The sequence below is a fragment of the Schistocerca piceifrons genome, chromosome 9 (assembly GCF_021461385.2).
Source record: "Schistocerca piceifrons isolate TAMUIC-IGC-003096 chromosome 9, iqSchPice1.1, whole genome shotgun sequence".
Taxonomy (NCBI): Eukaryota; Metazoa; Arthropoda; class Insecta; order Orthoptera; family Acrididae; genus Schistocerca; species Schistocerca piceifrons.
In genome coordinates, this window is record NC_060146.1 from 28,175,200 (window position 1) to 28,200,078 (window position 24,879).

At 37.5% G+C, this 24,879-nt stretch overlaps 1 protein-coding gene across 1 annotated transcript in view; it reads left to right on the forward strand.

The window, feature by feature from the left end:
- The window catches only part of LOC124717213 (zinc finger protein 135-like), a 182,080-nt gene that overhangs the window by 88,776 nt on the left and 68,425 nt on the right, over window positions 1-24,879 (forward strand). The window contains exon 5 of the mRNA XM_047244000.1: window positions 3,756-3,857. Within this exon, the coding sequence (XP_047099956.1) occupies window positions 3,756-3,857 (102 nt within the window). The remainder of the gene's footprint in view (window positions 1-3,755; window positions 3,858-24,879) is intronic.

Genomic DNA, 24,879 nt, shown 5'->3' on the forward strand with positions numbered 1-24,879 from the left:
TATTTCTCCCTCATTCCATATTCATCTACTTCTATCGCAGAAGTCCTTCCTGGTTTCTGTGGTTTCCAATAACCTACAACTTATCTTCGCATAAGAAGGCCGTAGAATCAGGCTGCACAAACACACATCAGCATACACACAAAGATACACGGGTATGCAAACAATGAAACTACTGACTAGAAACCTGTTAAAAGGTGAGAACCGTCAAGTGTTGGAGGGGAAAGGTATGTGTACATCGGGAAATATGCACACAAACAAAGAACTATGACAATTCAATATCGCATATAAATATACATATAAAAAACTAGGAGGATTCCACATTGAGTATTTAAGAAGAAGGCGTGAGTAAGGAAAGAGAGCATAAACCAGAGAGGAATCGATTGTGATAATTATTGAGGAATGTCAAGTCGAAGTATAGGTAGACATAGTATCTGTTAAGAGTAAAGAAGTTGAAAAGTAGAGGAGGACTCCAAGGTATAAGTGAAGTATTAAGAAGGGAGAACGAAGTGTAAAATAGATTTTTATTTTTACCAGGAAATATTTAATAATAGTATACATGAAATGTATGTACACTAGGGCAATGAACCATGAGGCCTACTCACAAGGGATAAGGGAGGCATACCCGGCATTTGCTGAGGATATAAGGCAGATGTATCAACATAGAGATAGGACGACCTGTGGCCTGATGAATAGGGATGTATTATGATGGGGCGTACCTACCAGAAAGGGAGGAGGAAGTGCACTCATAGGGTCAACCCACATGTAAGGTATAGCTACTGATCCTAGGGGAAAAGGACAGTATTGTGACAGAAGTCACACATTTTATAGGAATGATTCTAGTAAGATTGAATTCTATGTACCAGTAGCATTATTATGTGTTGTGACTGACAGAAAGAACACTTTCATTTGCCCAGAGTTCCTGTGAAACTACTGTGAATAATGAAACTAGTACATGCTAAAGAAAAAATAGTACAAAGAATTAGAATGAAGGATGAAATAATCAGTTGTCTATGACACCTGGAGTTTACGGTTCGAAATCAAAAATGTTGTTCACACGATTCCTAGATATAAAAGAACTGACTCCCAACATTAGGTGAAATGCTCAAGTTGTTATTATCGAAGTAGAATGATAAAAGAAGAGCTAAGTATTAAATAAAAGGCTGTTCACGATTATTAAAAGAAATATAATGTATCCTAGTTAAAATGTGAATTAGTATTATGTGGGATATTAATATACATGGTGATTACGTATAAAATATCGCATGTTTGAGCTGAGGTGAGGGATATGTAGTGCTTCGAGAATTTCCGTATAAATTCTAGAACCACTTGTTCTTCTACCATCTCAAACACACGACGATGTTTTAAATATAAGTAGGAGAGTGGAAACGTATCTACTGTGCCACCTGTTTCTGTGTGCAGGTTGGAAGTTCGTTATGAGAAGACTGTAAGCGTGGCGGTCGAACGACGCCAACAAGTGTTTGCCGCTAGTGCCACAGAAGCTGTGATGAAAGAACAAGAAGTAATTATGTAGTATTCTTTGCTGTTTAGTGACTGTGATTGTTGTTAAAGAAAAATTAACAATTGACTATAGATTTTTAAGTACTTCAAATATTGGACTAGCTAGGGTCAAGACAGGTTCATAAATTATGTGGTTGTTAAACCAACTTTATTTAAGATGTATTTTATCGAGTCTAATGCGAGATGAATCAGTTGGCTTGTAAACATTCGAATACTGATGTGAGAATTGGTGAATATATTATTTATGGAAGTTGAAATATACCAAGACTGAACTAAAAGTATTATTTGAGTACCAAATTATTTCAAAAGTAGAGAGTGAGCCTTATAAATTCCTGTTAACCAGCAGTATTCTTTGGAGAAGAAGTTTTCGTAGCCGGAAATCAAGAGAAGAAGATCGTCTGTACATGCCAAGTAGGTCAACCTATGGGGGTGAGGTGTGAATTTTGCAATCCAACTTCACATCGCTTCAGGTCATCTAAAGCATTAGAATCCATGATATAAATGTTCTGTGTATTACTTCTGCTGTACCATATTCATAGCGAAAATCACCTCCTTAAAGGCACTTGTTTAAATGGATACAACTGAAAGGAAGTGGACAGTCCTCTTTCAGCTACGTCGTACAATAAATTTATTTTTCTCCAATTTGATTTAGTGCCTCATCCTTAGTTATTTGATCTACCCACCTAATCTTCGGCATTCTTCTCCAGCGCCACATTTGAAAAGCATCTATTCTCTTCTTACGTCGACCACTTATCATCCTTGTTTCATTACTACACTTGTGGTATGTACCATTCGACACTTCATGAAATAACAAATTTCATAATTGTTGCAAACAATAAACTTTGAAAAGCTGAAGGTGATTCTATTGGAACAACTCCAATGTACCACACCTAGAGAGAGAAGTTTGAATGGCAAATGTAACTATGAAAATTTATTTAGTATTGGTAAATTGTCTGGGTATGTGGTAACTGCATGGGTTAACCAAACACTTTTTTTTAAAATTGCTCTACATTTATTATAATACTTAAAGAAACATAATGCATTACACATTTATGGCAACAAGTAACGACACCTAAAGTACAACAACAACCGCACTATACTCTGTATAATGCTATACTTCGTTTGTGGGCACTGGCGCCACAGTATAAGGAACTTACTGTTCTGATATTACAAAGTATTGTTAGATGTGTACGTGGAATTTCATTTAAAACTATAAACCTTTTATAGTTTTAACATAGGATTTGTTATAAGAAAATATAGTTAAAAATCTTGTGCAAGTTTAATTTTGATAGTAAAACATTTTCAGATTGAAATTTAGGGACTTGCATATTATAAAGAATTCGTACAAATAAAAGTTAACTTACATTTTAATTCCTCAATGGATCTTGTTACTAGCATATTCTCTAAGATTTTGAAAAAAAGTGAACAATTTGCTACAGTTAATGATGGAAGCTGAAGAAATGAATTAAAATTTGTACCATGGCTGTGACTCGAACCTTTGTGTTCTTGCTTACCAGGCAGAAATGCTGACCATTACACCACTGCAGCACTATAGTCAACATTTCTGTCCAGTAAGCAAGAAGACCCGGATTCGAGTACTGGCCGTGGCACAAATTTTAATTCATTTCTTCGGCTTCCATCAGTATTGTAGATAAAGATGAGACTTAAGTGTCTTGCGGAAAATTTTATTATAATTGCTACCGTTAGATGTTCGCTAGAAATGGTCTAAATATTTCCGAGTTGTTTACAAAATATGAAGTATCCTAGAATCACTCATAATTCATAAATTTATATACAATAATAATACTATGATATCAAATAGTATGTTTGTAAGTCTAATTGCATTGACCATCTAATAAAGCATCGAAATTATGATCTGTGTATGGGTCTCATCGCTAAAGTTACAGGATCAAATTGTATACCAATCTGTAGCATTAAACACTAGAGAGAATTACCTTCGGAAAAGACTTCTTAACACATAGACTTATATTAAATGTCAACATATTCCTCTTTTTCAGAAATGCTTTTCTTGTTATAGCCAGTATACATTTTGTTTCTGCTCTATTTCAGCCATCGTCGGTTATTCTGCTGCAAAAATAGCAAAACTCATCTTCTTCTGTCTCTAGCTTGTTTTCCTGATCCAGTTCCCTTAGCATCCATGATTTAAATAAAATACTTTGCATCATTTTTGTTATACTTCTCTTGCCCTTATGAAGAAATTTTTAAAACTGTTTCAGGAATGTTCAACTTCAGAAGATATTGTCGGGCCTAGCACATTTGTTGTTGAGAAAATTGAGAATGAGGAAGACGAGGAGCCAGTGGAGGAAGAGGACTTCAAGGTGAGTCTGACCCCCCCCCCCCCCCCCCCCCCCCCCCCCCCCCCCCGTGCCTATCTGCTGCTGGTGTGCTGCTGACAGCCAGGGAAGGTCAAGCTAGTCTAGTGGGAAGGGACTGTCTAGTAACAAAAAGATGCAGCACCAAATGCAGTATACTCCTCATAAGAGATAGTCTTGTGATAGATAATACTTTTCAAAAGTAGAAAAAAAGGTCCTATAAACCTGTGTCTGGAAACAAGTGCTTATTGTAGTATAAGCAATTTTTACTTCTTCTGGAGTGCTCCTTCGTGGTGTAGGGTGTCTCTGTGCTGATGTTTATTGCTCCTTTCTTATTGGCTATGTCAGTCTCTGTACTTACTAGAGGGCCTTACAGACTGGTCATCTAAGATTTTCTTCATACTTGGAGGATTTGAAGGGCATTGTCCAGATATCGATTTTGTAAAGCAGTATGTTGTAATATTCAAATAACTCAATAAATCCAACTTTAAGGATTGGAAGATTTCCACTATCAACATAATCAGCAATAGGTCTACCCTACACTGGTAGAAGACTGGCACTGGATCTCGCTAGAAGCAAAACATTTTTACATTTATTTAAATTCTGTACATATTACCAAATAGAAATGTTAATTATCATATATGAAACATGTTTTTAATAAAATAATGTCTAATTATTTTGAATTACTGCTAACAAGAAAATAAATTATAATTTGATAGATATTAGTGAAATACATTATTGTTAAGTGAAGAAACAAAGAATCATCATATTAATGTCCAGTCTCCATAAATCGAAAATTGTTTTATGTTCCATTTCATGGTTTGCATTTTTGCACCAAATTTGAATTCCTTGTGATTAGTGTCATTTATGCAATTAGTAATTAAAATATATTTTTATTAAAATATTATATGGTTTTTTGTTAATAAACATTTATATTTGTTAATAAATACATATCCTATTATAAGATGAGGTCTTTTCCCAGATTGATAACCCAAAAAATACAAGGTTGTCATACATTCACAAATTAAGCTAATGCTGCTGAGGTGGATGTTTCTACTTTCTGTAAGAGATATGTCCAACCTGGTTATCCTGAACTGCCCCGCACATCTTGCGCAGAATCCCACGTTCAAATATCTTGAGCTGCTGCTTGTCAGTACATGTTAATGTCCATGTTTCAACCTGTGAAGGTCACAACTGGTCTGGCAGTGCAACGTCATTTGCCTATTTAATAACATCAACATGGATAATTTTAAATTCCTCTAGTTTTGGTACTTTCTGTGGTCCATTTTCATAGAAGTAAACTTTTTCTCGTTCAGAAAACTAAAGACAATTTTTCAAGACAAAAATAAACAAATCGATTTTTTTGACAGTTATTCATGTATAAGTCCCCTTAAGCTGTCGGCACTCGAACTGTGCATTCGAATGTTGAGCATGCAGAGTTTCTGACATCATAGCATGGGGGGGGTGGGGGGGGGGGGGGGGGGGGGGTAACATGTTAGGGAGTCTTTCCAAATGTGCATAGCAATATCTAGCATGTCAGATACTCTGAATGTGAAGTTGAACACAGAGCAAAGGAATTAGAGAACACCACCTGCATCACATGCACGGCATCTCTCTTCTGTACAGAGTTGCCATTTTGGCTTTCAGTTGAGGAGCATATGCCGTTTCTAAGCATCAACAAATTGAAGAGCTCTCAAAAACCTATTTTTAATTGTATGGTTTGTTATAATAAAATTACAAATGTCATGTTGGTGGTTAAAGAATTATTGTAAGTAGTATACCATGAAAATATGCATTTTCAAGGCAACAGCACATTGAGAATCTATCAAAGATGCATTTTTATAATTAAATGTCAATTAATAACATATATACAGTTAAAGCTTATAGGAGTATGTTCACAAGTTGTTCACGATCGGTGTAGAGTACAGCTGCAGAATTGTCATGTATCAGTTCATATCTCTCTGGCTTGCATCTCAGTAGATCCAAACATTTTTTGCTAATGTTCACATTTACTAATGGCGTCTGATACTTTATTCGTTTAATAAAACTATATTCTGAAATATACAATCTTTATCTGAAGGTAAGTGTGCTGTTTCTGAGGAGTGAATTTGTTCGATTGGCTTTCTCTACAAGACAGCTTGCACTACTTGCTGTAAGACATTTTACAATTCCTGTTTTAAGTTTTGTATTTCACATCTTGTAAAGGTTCTGCTACTGAATACGAACAGTGATCAAGTAAGAATGACCTTAGGATCTTACTAAAAAGTGAGAATGATGAAATAATTTGTGTCTAATGTAGAGAGCTATTGCAAATTTGTATCACAGTATTTGAAATGGAACTTTTATAAGCCAATGTCCATATTTACTCAATACGGTACATAGAACCTCGCTTAAAGCGTACCTCCCATAACACGTTATTCGCATAATAAGCAAAACGAACTGTAAACAAAATTACTCTTGTAATGAGTGATGCTTTGCATTATGAGTTGCATTGGAAAGTTGCACAGGTCACACCAATATTCAAAAAAGGCAGTAGGAGTAATCAACTAAATTACATGCCCATATCATTAATGTCAGTGTGGAACAGTATTTTGGAACATATCTTATGTTCGAACATTATGAATTACCTCGATGAGAGCAGTCTGTTTACATACCGTCAACACGGATTTAGAAAACATCGTTCTTTGAAACACAACTAGCTCTTTACTCATGCGAAGTGTTGAGTGCTATTGACAAGGGATTTCAAATTGATTCTGTATTTCTAGATTTCCAGAAGGCCTTTGACACTGTACCACACAAGCGGCTTGTAGTGAAATTGTGTGCTTATGGAATATCGTCTCAGTTATGTGACTGGATTCGTGATTTCCTGTCAGAGGGTTCACAGCTCATAGTAACTACGGAAAGTCATAGAGTAAAACAGAAGTGATTTCTTGCAATTCACTAGGTAGTGTTATAGGACCTCCGCTGTTCCTTATCTATGTAAATGATTTAGGAGACAATCTGAGCAGCTGTCTTAGGTTGTTTGCAGATGATGCTGCTGTTTATCACCTGGTACACTCATCAGCAGATCGAAACAAATTGCAAAAGGATTTGGAAAAGATACCTGAAGGTGAGAAAATTGATCCTAAATAATGCAAAATGTGAGGTCATCCACATGAGTACTAAAAGGAATCCGTTAAACTTCAGTTACGCAATTTATCAATCTAATCTAAAGGCTGTACATTCAACGAAAATGCAGGAATTACAATTATGAACAACTTGAACTGGAAAGATCATATAGAAAATGTTGTGGAGAAAGGCAAACCAAACACTGTGTTTTGTTGGCAGAACACTTAGATAATGTAACAGAGCTACTAAAGAGACTGCCAACACTACGCTTGTCCGTCCTCTTTTTGGAGTAGTGCTGCGCGGTGTGGGATCCTTATCAGATAGGATTAATGGAGTACGTCGATAAAGTTCAAAGAAGAGCAGCATGTTCTGTATTATCCCAAAATAGGGGAGATAGTGTCACGGACTTGATTCGGGATTTGGTGTGGATATCATTAAAACAAAGGCATTTTTCACTGTGGAGCAATCTTCTCACGAAATTCCAGTCACCAACTTTCTCCACTGAACGCGAAGATATTTTGTTGATGCCGACCTACATAGAGAAAAAAAATCATCATAATAATAAAATAAGGGAAATCAGAGCTCGTGAAGAAAGATATAGGTGTTCATTTAATTCGCACACTCTTCGAGATTGGAATAATAAAGAATTATTGTGAAGGTGGTTTGATTAACCCTCTGTCTTGCACTTGAGTGGGTTTTACAGAGTACCTTTGTAGATGTAGATGTAGACAAATGAGTGATGACAATTTAGTGTGATGTCGGCAGGTGTTTGCGTGTCCCGTGGGAAACGTTTAACAGTATGAACACTTTCATTGTCGGCAGTGGCATACAGACAGTGTCTTTAGTATGTAGGGCAGTCTGGGTGTAGCACTCTTTCTGCTACCGCCTCAGTGCAGCTTGTAGTCACATATGTTTCTAAAGTTGGGTTAACACAGTGTTTTTTTGTGTGTGCAAATTTTAATAACCTTTGTAGAAGTGTCACCAAGGATAAAGCCACAAGAAGACAACCATAAGAGAAAGAAAATGGCCTTGGAAATGAAACGTAAAATAATTGAAAAACACGAATGTGATGTGAGCATTGTTGATTTAGTATGCACATACAGTCCGTCTACATCAATGGTTTGCATTATCCTCAAGAACAAGGACAAGAGTAAGGAGATAGATGCTTCAAACGGAGTGACAAGAGTATATAAACTATGGTTTTGTGTTCTGTATGATGTCGAAAGGATGCTCCTTAAATGGATAAGTGAAAATCAATTGCGAGGTGACACTATTAAAGAGAACATAATTTGTGAGGAAGTGAGAAGGAGTTTTGCTGACTTCATTAAGAAGACCCCAGGATTGTCAGTGGCCAAAGACGTGTTTAAGGGAAGCCGTGCGTGGTTCACAAGTTTAAGAGAAACAACCGGCATCCACAGTGTAGTGAGGCATGTCAAAGCAGGCAGCTCTGACACAAAGACAGGAGAGAACTCAATCAGCTACTTCAAGGTGCTCGTAGATTCTGAGGGCTATCTGCCATGACATCATTAAAACGGAGGCTTTTTTTGTTGTTTGTGACGGAATCTTCTCACAAAATTCCAATCACCAGCTTTCTCCTCCGAATGCAAAAATATTTTGTTGACACTGACCTACATAGGGAGAAATGATCACCATCATAAAATAAGAGACATCAGAGCTCGTACGGAAACATACAGGCGTTCGTTATTTCCGTGTGCCGTACGAGATTGGAATAACAGAGAATAGTGAAGGTGGGTTGATGAACCCTCTGCCAGGTACTTAAATGTAATTTGCAGGGTATCCATGTAGATGTAGAACAGGTTTTTGGTTGTTACAGGATGGGTCTATTCTGGAAAAAGATGCCGAAGCTTATCTTTATAACAGCAGAAGAGAATGCATTGCCCGGTCACAAGCCAACGAAAAACTCTCTCTCAGTGCTGTTCTGTGCCAATGCAGCGACTTGAAAATTAAACCTGTGAGCCTTCAAGAAGTGTAAAGTCCAGAAGAGCAGGTTAAATATGATTTGAAGGTCCAACAACAAGGCTTGGATGACACACAATCTTTTTTCTGATTGAATCAATGAAGTATTTGGTCGTATGGTGATAATGTTTGTTTTACATGAATCTGCAACTTGTAATCTCCCCCTCCCAAAATTTGTTTTTTTTTGTCACTCCTATTTTCGATGGTAAAGTCTCTTTTTTTTTTCAAAAATATGAGAGGAGTAAGATTTACAATAAACTCTTTGCTTGTCTTCTTTCATCTTGTAGTTGACTCCAGTTCTTCACGTCTAGGGGCTGATTCTTGAAGCTGAAATTTTCATATTTTACGATCTCATGGTTACAGTTGAAGAATGCCTACACTGTATTTTTGCTTTCACGAATATTTTATTCCCTCACATTTTTCTATATCACACTGTCTTTTGAATTTTCACATTAACAAAGCTGAAATTACATTGTTCTTCCCAAATATAAAAAGAAGTCCGAGCACATCAGAGGCGTGCCCACTACTACTTCACTCTGCAGTAATAACAATATTCCAAAGGGTTTACAAATTTTCTTGACAAATTAATTTCTGTTAATATATTATTATTTTATAAATGAATCCAGAAATAAACATAATAAATAGTATCAGATTGCATCATTAATAATGGAAATTTTAAGTGTGTCAGATATTTCTTAATTTCGATCATTTGTAAAAAAAAATTATTTCAACTCTACGTTCAGAGCTAGTACATATCGATTGTAACAAAGAAAATAAAGTAAATTTCTTTTTACAGATTTTAGCTTGAAGTACAACACATTGTGTACAAAATCATATGAATCTTTTTTTATAAAAATATTTGAGATAATATTAACCTCTTCAAAATTGGAAAATATTTCTGCTGAGGAAAAGTAATGCCAGAGCAGGGTGTCCCTTTACACACGCCATGTCTTGCTTGTTATGGACAATGCTCCTGGCCATTCTTCAGTCCTAAATTACCATCTCCTTGCAGAATTTCAATTCATCAAGATCCAATTTCTGCCTCCCAACACCACTTCATTACTCCAGCCTGTGGACCAGCAGACTATTTCTAAATTAAAGAAGCTCTACACTAAAGCACTCTTTGAGCGTTGCTTTGAGTTGGCTGAAGCTACCAATCTCAATCTGTCACTGAGTTTTGGAAATATCACTTCAACATCCTTGCCTGCATCAACATCATCAAAAAGGGTTGGGAAGGGGTTACCAAGAGAACTCTCACATATGCTTCGATAAGCTTTGGCCAATGTGTGTTGTCAAATATGACCTGAGGTATTTGAGAGTCAGTACCTGTTTTGTTTTTAGTCAACGAGCTTGTCTCTTTGGCCAAGAGCAGGGGACTAGAAGTGGATAACACTGATATGATGAGCTTATGGAAGGTCACAGCCAAGAAATGATCACTGATGAGTTTATGGACATGCAGTGTGTTTCACACCAGGAAGTTGCGGAGAGGAGTTCGGAGGAGGAGGAGGAGTAGGAGGCGGTAACAAGAAAGAAGTAATCTCCTGGCGCAATAAGAGAAATGCTGAAACCATGGTAATCAGTTGCATGGTACATTGAAAATCATCACCCCAATAAAGCAATGGCTATGCATGCTACAAATTTATTTGACGATAATGCTGTGTCGCATTTTCGGCAGAAACAAATGCCTATAGATATCTTCGTAGTAAAAAAGAATTAGTTATGTTTCATGTATGATAAAGTACATAATACTGTATGTATTGAATAAATGGCATGAATAAGATAAGACTTTCAGTATTTTTTCTACATGCAATGCATTATCATATTTTACATTAATTTATGTGGGCTAAATTGTTTCACTTAATGAGTGTATTGCATTATGAGGAATATTCTGGAACAAATTATACTTGCTACGTGAGGTTTCACTGTTCTTTCCTTTCTGCCTTATAAAATTTTCATGGATATTAACGTTTACTGGCATATGGACAAGGGAGGAAATGTGAATTAAAGCTAACATGGGAATTTTGTACTCATCCATTTTGTAAATAAACTGTGTGATCGCAAGTTAGACACAGCCAACAATTGCCACTGGAGCGCGCTGTGATGTGTATACCACATTTAGATACGCGTACCGTACGGACAAATTGCATAGTTTCTGAGCATTCAGTAGGACGGTGAGCTTGGCACTCTTAATGTTGTCATTCAGAAGCACAGTCCGTGTGCCGACAGCTTTAGAACCAGCCAGTGTTGCTGGAGTGACTAAAACATACTTAAAGGATATACCAAGCAGTGACAAATTGTATAGCACTTCCGCACTATCAAGACCATCAGACACTTCCCTGAAGTCTACATAGAGATTATGAAGCTCAATATACTTGTGTGCCTTTGATGTATGTGCTTCGGCACAAATATCTGACCTGTTGTTGACCTATTAGACTGAAATCCAGACTGATATTTTCTTAGAATCTCTACTGCGTGCGGAGCTAGCCGGTTGTAGATAATATGAGAGACAATTTTTTAGGTTATATGCATAATTCCTTGGCAATTCGAACAGCAAATCTTACGTCTTTTCTTATGTATTGATTGGATTTCACCTAAGGTCTGCTCTTCCATGATTCTTTCTGATTCCGTATTAACTTGATGAGTTTGTCGATTCACTTATGGAGACGAAGTCCCCCATTTTTCAACAGATCTGCAGTTATTCCATCAGTTCATAGTGTTCTGTAATTTCTGAGACAGTGCACTACCTTCTGTACGACCTCTAATGTGGGTTCCTCTATCTTTGGATCTACAGTGTAATATGGTAGCTGTTCGCTTCAAACAGGATCGTTCCCCAAAATTCCCTTGAAGTAATCTTCAACTTTTGTGGTCCTGTCCTCAGTTGCGCTTAATATTACGGTATATTGATAATTTTCACTTATGGACCGTCTGACAGCAACTGAATAAAACACAATTTTAGTGCCATACGCGTTTCGCCTTTATTTTCTGCAAGGCATCATCAGTGGCCTGGAATATGTACATATGTTAGCTATTTTATTTACATTTTTGTCACTGTGCCTATAGGTTATAAACAGTTCTGGTGGTTGGTATTTCCTATTAAGTAGTAATGTTTTGAACTGTACTTACAGGTTGTGTAGACAGTTTCTTACATATTACGCTCCTGTTGCATTTTTGGTGTTGTTCTTCTTCCTATGATCGCCAATTTGCTGTTTTTTCCGCATTCCACAGCACTATGCACTGAACGCTTGTTTTAATGCAGTGTTTTGGTTTCTGTTGCGACTGTCAAATGTTTTTGCCAAAGATCGAATATTACTGCCAAACTTATGAGTGTAACTATTGAAGTATCTGTGGTCTGTTCGTGTATGCATTTGTGTGTGTGTGTGTGTGTGTGTGTGTGTGTGAGTGAGTGTTTTTTGGTGTCGTATTAATTTAATTTATGGTTGTAGTGTTTTAAATGCTCTGCAAATGTGGAATGGTTTGTTTCATACTTCCAACATCTGATATGTTCTTTGTATCTTGTTTCAAAATTCCTGCATGTCATGCCTATGTATACTGCATCACAACTTTGACATTCAAGTTTATATATTCCTGATTGTTGGAATTTGTCCCTCTTGGTAGCTGGCTGGCTTAGGTGTGATTGAAGTACTCTCTCCATCTATGCATGACATCTTGGACAATTTGTTTATCTGTCAGCAAATTTTCCTCTTTGTCCTTACATGCTATTCTTTTCAGTCTATATTCTTTAGTTCCTTCTTTAATTTCCTTGCAAAATTTTCTGCTTGCATCCTTTCGGTAGTGCTCTTCTGTCTCCTCTGTCTTTCTCTTTACGGCTTTGCTTTTGTTCCTCCTACATGCCCTTGCTGCTTCTGTTCTCATTTCATTATATAATACCTGGTTTGATCTCGTATTTTATTGTAAGCATTTCAACCTTGCTTCCTTTTTCCATTCCACTATCTGCTTATATTTTTGACCATACCACTCTTCATTTTTAAGTTTCCTTGTTTCATCCAGTATCTGATGTGCTGTTGTCAACATAGCATTTTTAATATAGTTCTGTTCTTTGTCGTTGTGGTCTCCACCATTATTTGCTTGTAACTCTTGTTGCAGTGTGCTCTGACTTTTTTTTTTTTTTTAATTTTATATGTCGTATTCCACAGGACCAAATTGAGCAGCAAGTCTCCATGGTTATGGAACGAGTTAGTACTTGAAATTATAAAACAAGAATAATAATAAATAAAATGAAAAATACACGAATCCTCTGCAGATGAGAAGCCATAAATTTAAATAAACATAACCAAGAACGAAGCACAGGAATTAGTTTAATTTTTCCAGGAATTCCTTTTCAGAATAGTAGTGAGCTATGAGGAAACTCTTTAGTTTAGAGTTGAAAGTTTGTGTATTAATGCTTAGATTTTCGAATTCTTGTGCCAGTTTATTGAAAATGGATGCAGCAGAACACTGATACCTTTCTGCACAAGAGTCCAGGACGTATGTTCCAAATGCAGATGGAATTTCTGCTTAGTATTGACTGAAGGAAAACTGCTAACTCTTGGGAATAAGCTGATATTGTTAACAACAAACAACCTTAAAGGAAATGTGTATTGAGAAGCCATTGTCAGAATTCCCAGACTACTGAACAGTAGTCGACAAGAGGTTCTCGAACTTGCATCATGTATGAACTCGCATCACGTATTGTTCGAACCGTCCCTTTTTGAGCCGAGAATATCCTTTTAGAATCAAAAGATTTACCCTGAAAAAGTAATACCGTAATGTCGTAGACTACTTTTCACATTAAACTACAAATTATTTCGGATACTGTTTTAAAGGTTCCACAACAGCTTACTATATGTTTGAATCCCTAGGAATTTGAACTCTTTCAATACTTTTGAACAGTTAACATAACTTTCAGTTGTTTTGTATTTCATTTTTTTAGCCTGGTGCTATTTCCTTTGGCAGCCATGGCAAGTTTCTGCTTTGTTTTTGCTCCTGCTAGGTAATGGTCAGAATCAAAATCACATTGGAAAGGGAACACATTTTCCATATCAGATGCCCATCTCTTTGATATCAGTATGTGAACTATTTGATTTGTTCGTGGTATTTTCCACACCCCTCCGAAAATACCCGGACGGGGAAAATATCGCAGCACTGAGGAGTCGTGTGATACGAACAAAAGTTGGTAGGCCTGTTTCTACATACGAAAGATAAAGTTCTATTCAAATTTCGTGCCAGTTACATAAGAGCGGCACCAGTGATGTCACTGTGAGGATGCAAGTCGGGCTTGCTTTAAATGTGCTCTGTAGTGATTGTAAGCATTAGTTATCTTTGAGATCGGACACGGTGAGTCGATTTTAGTCAAAAATGCCGTCACGGTAACAAAGATGCCATTATCGGCACCTCATTGAATGGGAACGGGGTCACGCAGTAGGACTACGAGAAGCCGGACGTCCCTTCTGCGATATTGCAGAAGGACTCTGCAGGAATTTAGCTGTAAACGATTGCCGGCAGCGGTGGTCACGAGAAGACCGGCCTCCACTGACCAGAGGGAAGACCCCTGTGCTCTGCGTGCAGCGCGCTACACCCGCAGCAGTAGACGACACCATGGCGACGCAGTGAACTGTTTCAGAGTGGCTACTTCGAGGAGAGCCTCGAGCCAGGTGCCGCGTAGTGTGCATTCCAGTGACATCAAACCACTGCCATCTGTAACATCAGTGGTGTCATTGGAGGGCAGGGTGGAGGTCTTATTTCTTTTCTGATGAAAGCTGGTTCTGCCTCAGTGCCAGTGATGGCTGTGTGTCGGCTAGGAGGAGGGCACTCGACGATGTGCAATCGACTTGTCTGTATGCTAGACGCACTGGTCCTACAGCTGGAGTTACGGTCTGGGGTGTGACTTCGTGTGACAACAGGAGCACTCTCGTGGTTAACGGTGATTCTACCTATTATGTCACGCTTCCCGAACAGCGTTCCAGAGGGTGTTTTCCGAGAGGATAATGCGTGGCCACGTACCGCTGTCATAACCCGACACGCTCTACAGTGTGTCCACGTGTCACCTCGGCCTGCTCGAGCCTCTGATCTGTCTCGAATTGAGCACGTACGGGACACCGTCGGACGACAACTCCGGCATCCTCTACTAACAGCATTAACTGTCTCTGTATTGACGAAAGTGCGACAGGCGTGGAACTCTGTCCCACAAACTGACATCCGGCACCTGTACAACACCGTGCGTGAACATTTGCATGCTTGCATTCAAAATTCTGGTTGGTTATCAATGTACCACTCTAGAACATTTTCAGTGGCTTATCTCATGCTTGTATTAACTTTTGATGCAATGTTAATCACTTAAACATGTTACCTAGGTGAACGTATTCTCATTACTCTATATTAATTATTTTTTTTGTATTTCTTCCGTGAGGCTATATATAGCTGATTGTAGAAACCATCTACCGTGTGCTAATCTGAATCTCCTGTTAGCACTTATACACTCACAAAATTCACTGGAAAGGCTAGAGAGGGTTTGGGGAGGCATAAGTTACTAGAGACAGAGAATATAAATAATTTTAAACAAACTCACTTTATTACAGTATGACGGAGTAAGTGGTAAGAAACACAGATGCAGTCCAGGTAACAAGTAAGACCTTAATGTATAGGTCTGTAGTGCTAATAATAATTACTTGAAGTCTGTTATTGAGAGGAACACAATTTAGCATACTCTGAACCCTTGAGTAGCCACCTGAGTGGCAATCCAGAAAATGATGGTAGAATTTGACAAACTTATTAACCTCTATAAGCATTACTTAAACGAGTGAGGTGAGGTGTCAAACATTTTAGAATTGTTTGTACCAAATGACAAAAGTGATTACAATTTTTCTGATTAGCAGTTTTGAGTCGAACTGTGAAGTATAAGATGGTGGACACATTGTGCAAGACAAGATTGAAATTAAAAGCTTCCAACAATGTTAATTACCCGTAGTTCCTCAGCATTTCCATAATTTACAATTTAATCACCAGTAGATAAATGAGCTAAATTAACCATGACAGAACCTAAATACAAAATCTTTACGTCAGTGGAGGCCTGTCTGAATGATAAATTTTAGTTTTAAAATGGAGAGGTGTAATGAATAATAAAATTTGTGAAACACTGAGAACAGGCTTAGATAGTGTGAAAGCTAAATATTCATAATAATTTAATTAAAGAATTACATTAGTGCTCACCAACGAGAGCATCAGTCAGCAAGTTCAACTGTAAAGCTACAGTCCTAACAGTGAGCGAGTTTAGATTACTACAAATGGGAATGCCTAAAAGCTTGCACCAAAAACAGGCATAACACGCAAACATGGCCAGTTAACACCACAGGTACCAAATTAATCAAAATGAATAAAGTAAAACAAGCACTCAGAAAATTTTTCAATTTACTCAGCTGGCCAGCTGTACAAATCAATAAACAAATATATCTAATGATACAGTGACTTCAGGAGCGTTAGAATGGCTTGTGAATATGAATAGGACTAACTGGGCACAGATGGATACAATATCATACATGTACAATCCACTCACAATAATGATTCTTTTACCTGTTTTGCCTGCAACTTAATTAACTTCATGAATACACATGCCACTCACATAAGCTTACGTATCACATAACTTAAAAAGCCCATGAAAGAAGGTGAAAACCAAATTCAGTAGGTTTTACTAGTGAGATTTTGACAAATAAATACCAGTGATCTACATACCTGGCACAGGTCGTATCAGCTGAACTGTAGAAGCATTAAAGGAGATAGAAGAGCATAACCACAGAGCAGGAGGGGGAAATCTGCATCCTATGCGCAAATGCATGAGAACCAAAATAGTGATGCAACTACTAGGTTAATAGCCCCCCCCCCCCCCTCCCTCCTACACGCACACACAAACACTCTCTCTCTCTCTCTCTCTCTCTCTCTCTCTCTCTCTCTCTCTCTCTCTCACACACACACACACACACACACACACACACACACACACACACACACTTGGTAATACTAATGGACGTTACAACCTAAACACGTCCAACATGCAAACAACCCAAGTACCAGGGTGCCAAGGCTCCTGAAGTAGGAAATGACAGCTGTGCGGGGGCTACTACCAACAGACATCACAACATAAACACACCCTATGCACAAATAGCACAAGTACCAACTTCTTTACACCATGAGTTTGCACTGGAAATGTTTATTTGCCAGTACTGGTTATCAAATTTATAACACATCATCAGTGGCATCTGACCCAGCAAAACAAACAGCTTTATGTACATTGATTCTGCAAAATGAGAACTATATATATGTCACAGTATTATAAGCCTACTTACATCATGTACCTCCAGAGCAGTGACATATGTGTCAGTTAATATGATAGGATAGGATCTGAAATTTGTCCTCTCACATAGTACACAGATTGTCATATATGTTACTGTTGTAAATGTGGAACTGATAAGGCAGAGTCTACATTACCTATCTTCTGTTATCATATTTCTTTATTTATTTTGACTTTGGTTAGACGCCATTCAGTTGTTGCTGCATAATAATAATGTCTTTGTGCATTCAGTATCCGATTCTCTTAGTGCAACTTCGCTTTTCCTATTCCTTATAGTTCACTTTCAAGCTTTGTGTTTCTGTATGTCCATTACATATAAATAACTATGACATTCATGGATATATGAGTGGTCTTATGCCAGAATGAACTAAGCGACATTTAAAAAAAATTGAGTCCTTCACCATATAAAAATGATAGGGTTTCATTTTGTCTTATGACAAAACAAACTATCTGACAACTCGCCTCGTTTCGTTGCTGTAGCAAGGGATTTTGGCAAAGGTTGGTACTATTCATTCTCTTTTTCCAAAGTGAACCATGCGGCATCCCAAGATGGCTACCACGGTATATAGCTCAGGCACACGTTCCCGCGCAATGGCAGAAAACGATAATAATTGTGAAGACGAGGCTTTTAGTTCTAGTTGTTCTGATGTATATGAACCTAGTGATGGTGCCTCTCATTCATCAAATGGTAAGTGGATTTTAATAACTAGTGATACTTTAGTTTATAGAATGAACTCGTTAATTGGAGTTTACGCTGTTTACCTTACATGCCAGAATGAACCATGACCACAAGTAGTAAATCTAAGGTCACTGCACAATTGATAGTGAGTGTATGTCGATATTTTGGCCAGTGCTGCCATAAATATTGAGGGGAGAGAAAAATTGATGGCGTGGAAAGAAATACCTCTTTATTTAGGGTGGAAAATGCGATTTAATGTGGAGGTGGTTTACTCTGGCAGAAGAGTTCTTGAAAGAATTGCATTTCGCATATTCATCAGCTACCAAAGTAATGAAATGGAATATCGTAACTTGGTCTCATGATTGGCATTTTTAATAAATCAGTTTTGAAAACTAATTTGTAGATCTAAGTAATTTGTTTTTCAGATGAACATGAAATTTCTGGCAATAAAAGAAAAAAAGGAAACAGGGAACACTGGAAGAAAACCCTAAGGAAGAAGAAGTGAAATAGAGGGGAGACTGTCCCAGGAAAGACATTTGTTTATTTTAATTGTTCATGTAGACAAAAATGCTGGCAAAAAAATAAATTGTGAGGAGAAAAGAAAGTTTTTTGACACATTTTATGGAAGTGGATCTTGGGATGTGCAGACATCAATAATATATGGTTCAGTTAAAAATGTTCCAGTCAATATTCCTAGTGCAGATGGAAATGATGTGAAGGCGTGCAAAGAAACTTATCTAAAGACACTACAGATTTCTGGCAGCAGCTTGCATCGAGCCATAGCCAAACAAAGGCAAGCTCTTTATGTGACCTGTGTGGAAAACACGTACCTCATAATAAAAGTGCTAACTCAGTTATTATTCACATCCATAATCACATTAACAGTTTTCCCAGTACATCGAGTCACTACTGCAGAAGAGATTCGTCAAAAAAGTACTTGGACAGTAGACTTAATCTTAGTTTGATGTACAGATTATTCATTGATAAGCTGAAAGAAGAAGATCCTAATGTTAAACCTCCCAGCCACTCACTGTACGAAAATGTATTTAGACGAGACTTCAATATCAGTTTGAAGCCTCCTCAAAACGATACAGGTCAAACATGTGACAGGCTAAACACGCTGATTACAGCAGAGGAGACACTGGTGAGGCAGACACTGAGAAGCTATGAAGATTAAGAAAGGAGCAGGAATTGCACCACAGGAAGGCTGAAGCTGCAAGAGGTTGTCTGAAAAGGGATATGGAGAACTCCAAGACAGAAGATAATCTTACAGTTTTTTCATTTGATTTGCTGAAAGCATTACTGCTGCCAAAATTGACAACAGGTGTTGCATACTATAAATGTCAACTCTCCTGCTTTAATCTTGGAATCTTGGGAAGGCAGTAATGCATTGCTGGAATGAAAGTACTGCTTCAAGGGGAGCTCAAGAGATAGGCTCTTGTGTACTGAAGTAAGTCGAATCTCATGATACTGGTCCAAGGATAGTAGTATGGTCGGATTTGTGTGGGGGGCAAAACAGGAATTTTAAAATTATGACAATCTGGATGTATTTGGTTCAGAGTGACAAAACTAACATTAAGGAAATTGGGCACAAATTTGCTGAACCTGGTCACTCGTATCTTCCTAATGGCAGTGATATTGGGGATATAGGGAGGAAACTACGGCATTATCCAGAAACATTTGCCCCAGAATGGCTTTATTTTATTATTGAGAATGCCAGAGTGAAGAAAGGTAAATCTGAAGTTGTAAAAATGGATTGTAGTGACTACAGAAGTACTATGCTACTCGAAAAAGCAATGACTAACAGAAAAGTAAATCTTTCTGGAGAAAAGGTTGAGTGGCTTAGGATTAAGGAAATGAGATTTTCAAAAGGGAAGCCAGGGATAATGGAGTACAAATACAGCCACAATGACATGAAAGAATACTCTTCCATAAATTTAAATAAACGCTTAAAAGCTCACCACTGTTCTCTCAGTCAAATTACACTACCTACACTGTATCAATTAGGGCACACTCTATGCCCTGAGAAGCTGAAAGATATTCAGAGCCTTCTAAAGTACGCACGCCCAATATACCATGAATTCTATAAGGGTCTCAAAATGGCTGAAGAAGTATCAGAAATGAGCAGTGACAGTAAGGAAGATGAGTAATGGGGAAGCATAATCATCGCCTTAAGTATATTCCAATGTTCTCTCCTAATTCCAAAAATTGCTTAATAATGCTGTATTACATAAATGCTGAAATTATATCTGTGTGTTTCAGTTGCCAAATAGACATATATATGAATATAATACAAAAACAAGAAAACTTTACTTTATATTTTGTACTGAAGCGCAGTAATGTGATGTGACAACAAAATAACCTTACATTTTTCTCTCTAGTTTTAAGTTTCAAACTGTAATTAAATAATGTGCTGCAAGGCTCAAAACACTTGTAAAAGTTTTTCACACCCATTATGCACCAGACCACATGTATATTCATAAATATTTTTGAATAAATAAGTTGCTGTAAACTCATAACTTCAGCCCTTCATTTCTCAAAACTAACTAAATGTCACTTAGTTCATTCTGGCAAAAGACCACTCATATGTAAATTATAATTTTTTGACATTTGATATATTTTGCAATTTTATACCTTTTGTATGTTCAACCTTCATATACTAAGTGTTGAAAAATTATAATGTACATATGTGAATGCATGTCACAGATAAATATATATGAGCTTAGAAATAACAGTTCCATGTTTACACTATACGACAGTTATGCCAAATATTATCAAGAATTGTCACTACCTGAGATTTGACAATAGTAATACGCAGAGCAACCTGTAGACAATGTAATAGGGCACATTTCAGGTCCTGTAGCATGTATACCACTGCTAAAAGTGGATAATGTATAGAAACTTATATTGGCGCAACCTTATATACCGTTGTCATTTTGCAGACATCGATTTACGTACAGTTATTTGTTCTTCTGTATCAGAAGCCACTGATGATGGTTATAAACCCAAAAACTGTCAAATAGACATTTCTACTGCGGCTTGTGGTGTATAGAAGATGTCCTTTAATAAACAACAATAGGATATCTTGGCAGGAACTTCTGTGCATGTGCATCTTTACATTGATTACAAATACAACTTTGTGTTGTTTCTCTCATGCTTTAACTGTCTCCATTGGCGTTTATGTTGGCACATGTTGACTCAAATGCCTTGGGTAAGTTTTAAATCTACTCCGTATTGCAGCGTTGCTATTGGCTACACTTATCCTTGTTCCTACACAACTACATTTACTCAGATGATATCTTCAGTTGAAAGGTTCCGAAATTTCTCTGTATGCTACGGAGTTGGATACGGTATCACGCACTACTCAAACAGTCACATGACATTTCACTAATGCAGTATGAGAGCAAGCAATACACAGGAAGTAGAGAGCTGGCCACAACAACAAGTTATCTTTCTACTCAAACTGAGATACGTTTCTGGGTCACAAGGGGAAATAAATCCTCCCATTTATATGCACAATGGAGACTCAGGGTAGATTTGAACTGATTTGCTGTTAGGGTTCTCAAACAGTATGTATTTTAATGTCAGCACCCACTTGAAATATAATAAAAAACAATAAGTTTACATAATTTTTTTAGTGTGTAAACACAGTGATACGAAACCTATTTTTTGAATGCCACGTCTCACTGATGAAGGCAGAAAATGTTAAACATAAAAAAGAAGTACTTGCTTTGGTAATGGGGCAAGATAGGCCTTCTCGGAAATTACACTTTAGTGTGGAAGGAAAAAAATTGTAAAGTCCAGACAGTCTTCAGCAAATGAATCCAAAACAATGACTATGTCAACAATTATCAAATTACAACCAAGTACCTTGCCACCTGTACGACTGATATGTTTGTATTTTCTCAAGCCTGGTTCTCCATGTCTTTGTAACAATATCAATCACAATTGATTTCATTATGTACAAACAATTTCATAACACGATTTTACTGAGTGATTCTAGAGAGTGACGTAAATACCTAGGAAAAGAGGCATCTGACCGACCAGTTGGCAAAACTCAGCAGAACCGACAGTTCCTCTGAAAATGTCTGACACAGCTCCAAATGAAAAGTCAGGATAAAGTATCACGGATTATGACCCTAATTTATGTAGAGTTTCCGTGCAATAAATTATTTTATTGTTTCTGTCTAAAAATCTGTACAGTCAAATCGTGTTATGATCACGTCTTTTTACTGACATAAATGCACATTTTTCTCTCTTCCATGACCTTTGAAAAGTTCAGGTAATATCTTTTATACTTGTTTTTAATGTCTATAATATTTGCCCACATAATATGGGGATAAATTCATAATAAATTTCAGGTTTTATAAAGAAGTCAAACTTTATATTAAAACAATGAAGTGGAACAAAAGATCCTGGGACCTTGAAGAACAGCAGACAGTCACTATAGAAGTTGAGTGAACCAAGAACTATATACCCAAATAGGGAAAATAATAACACCATTGGAAAAGGAAAAACATTTTTTCAGATGTGTTCTTAGAATGTTGCAGTGGCATTGGTACATCAGATAACACAGTTTCTTGTGAATGGGAGAACCACAGTACACTGTATCCAAGAGCTACAAAGGGATCTGGAAGAAATAGGAATACAGGAACGAGAGATTTACAACAGCATGACTTGCAAATCAAAACTTCAAGCTGTCACAGTTTTCTAGGGAAGTTAGACACAAGGCAAGGTCATCACGAACAGAAAAGTTAAGGACGTTACAAAGTATGAGAATGAAAGGATACAGGACAGGGATAAAGACCCGAAGAAATGAAGGTGACTCAAATTGACATGGTCATTCAGATGACCAAAATGAGCAGAAGAAGAAGAAGAAGAAGAAGAAGAAGAAGAAGAAGAAGTGCCCTATTAATATGTATTTTTGTCTGACATTCTTAACTTTCCAATTACAAATTGAATCCAAATCCTCTAACAAGCAACCAAAAATGTCTATTATCTACTCAAAACAACACGTCAGTGTCAAAATCTCGAAAACAGAAAATTGCTACACTAACGTAGAAATATGCATCATTCCTTAGTTTGTGTTATTGTTTTATAAAGAAAAGTATACCTATAGCTCAGTGCACGCAATGACAGACTAGTTATGGTACGGGCATGATAAGTTGGCCACTGACTCCCAGTACTGATCAGTAAGTCTGCACCATTTGGAACACTTCGTGTCGACTGTTCTCTGTTTCATATTGCTGCCACCTCAAAGTCATTGAGATGGCCTGATGTAGTGGCCTGACATAGTGCTGATTTTACTTAAAATTAAATACGTTATGCAGCATGAGACACAATCACAAATGTTTACTAAATGTTTCAATTGGAATTTTTCTACTACTCATTGCATTGTATTAAAACTGTCTTCATTCAATTTTATAGTCGTTGCTACAAATAGGTACTGCATTTGGATATGACTGTCTCTGTAATGCACATTTATGAATCCGTGCTACTTTCACAAATTTATACTTTAGCAGCCGATCAGTACGAATTGCGAATGCTCGTGAGTTGTCAGTACTGGAAGATAATAAAACGTGCCCCCTCTCACATTCTCTAACCCTGCAGTGACCACACTATTCATGTCTCTGCCCCTGGTGCACCTGCCCCAACCAGTGTCAACTACAATCAAGCAATCTTAAAATATGACTGCCTGTGTAAGTATTTTTGTTGGTTACAGGAGAGGAAACTACTAGGTGCTTTTTATTGTAAAATACAGCTCAGGACTGTGGGCCACACACATACCTGATTTGGGCTAGATGTAGCCAGTGGGCCACACATTGTCGACTGCTAATATAGACACTATTAATGATCAGTTTATAAATTATTTCCTGAATACACAAAAGGTATCACACGCATTTAATGGAAAATGAACCGTGCCAATCTGGTTTCATTTTGTTTGAGATTCTAATAAGGCTAGTATCACCTCATAAAATTTCTCCATTATGGTATCCATTTTCTTTCACTTTAACATTAATACCTATTATTCTCTTGTGTGAGGCACAGTGAGTTCCTCATACATCATTTGTAGATTGTCCACTACATGGGGAAAAATGGGGAGTATATATCCTAGTGCACCCCTGCTTGCAGATTAGCAAACCAACAGTGGCTAATTGTGTACAGGCAAAATTAATTAGCAGAGGAAGTGCTCGTATTGTACGAGGGTGAGTCAAATGTAAACCTTAAATATTTTTTTAAATATTATTTATTGTGCAGAAGTGGTACAGAGATTTATCACTTTTCAACATAATCTCCCACAAATGCGAGTCCTCCAGCACTTACAAAGTGTATAAATTCCTTTAGAAAAAAATTCTTTTGGTAGTCTGTGCAACCACTCATGCACCGTGTGGCGTACCTCTTCATCAGAACGGAACGTCTTTCCTCCCATTGCGTCATTCAGTGTCACTCGGCGGTTTTCCTTCACTGTGCGTTCAACTGCTGCAATGTTCTGTGGGGTCACAACTCGTTGTGCCTGACCTGGATGAGGAGTGTCTTCCACTGAAGTCACACCATTTGCGAACTTCCTACTCCATTCGTAGACTTGTGGCTGTGACATACATGCATCACTCTAGTGAACCTTCGTTCGTCACACCTTCACTACGCAAAAACCGAATAACAGAACGCCGTTCTTCCCTGGTGCAAGTCGCAAGTTGGGGCGGCCATCTTTATACTGATAGTGCAAGGGTATGTGTGCATCTACACTACGCTGCCACCTACAGGCCATTCTGCACAGTTTGTAGCACGCTTACGAACTTACGGGATAACGGCGCGAAATTTCTATTTGTTATTACAAATTTAATGTTTTCATTTCACTCACCAGCTGAACCATCTACTGTAACTGGCAGTATAATATTCTTGAATACTAATGGTTCCCAAGACTT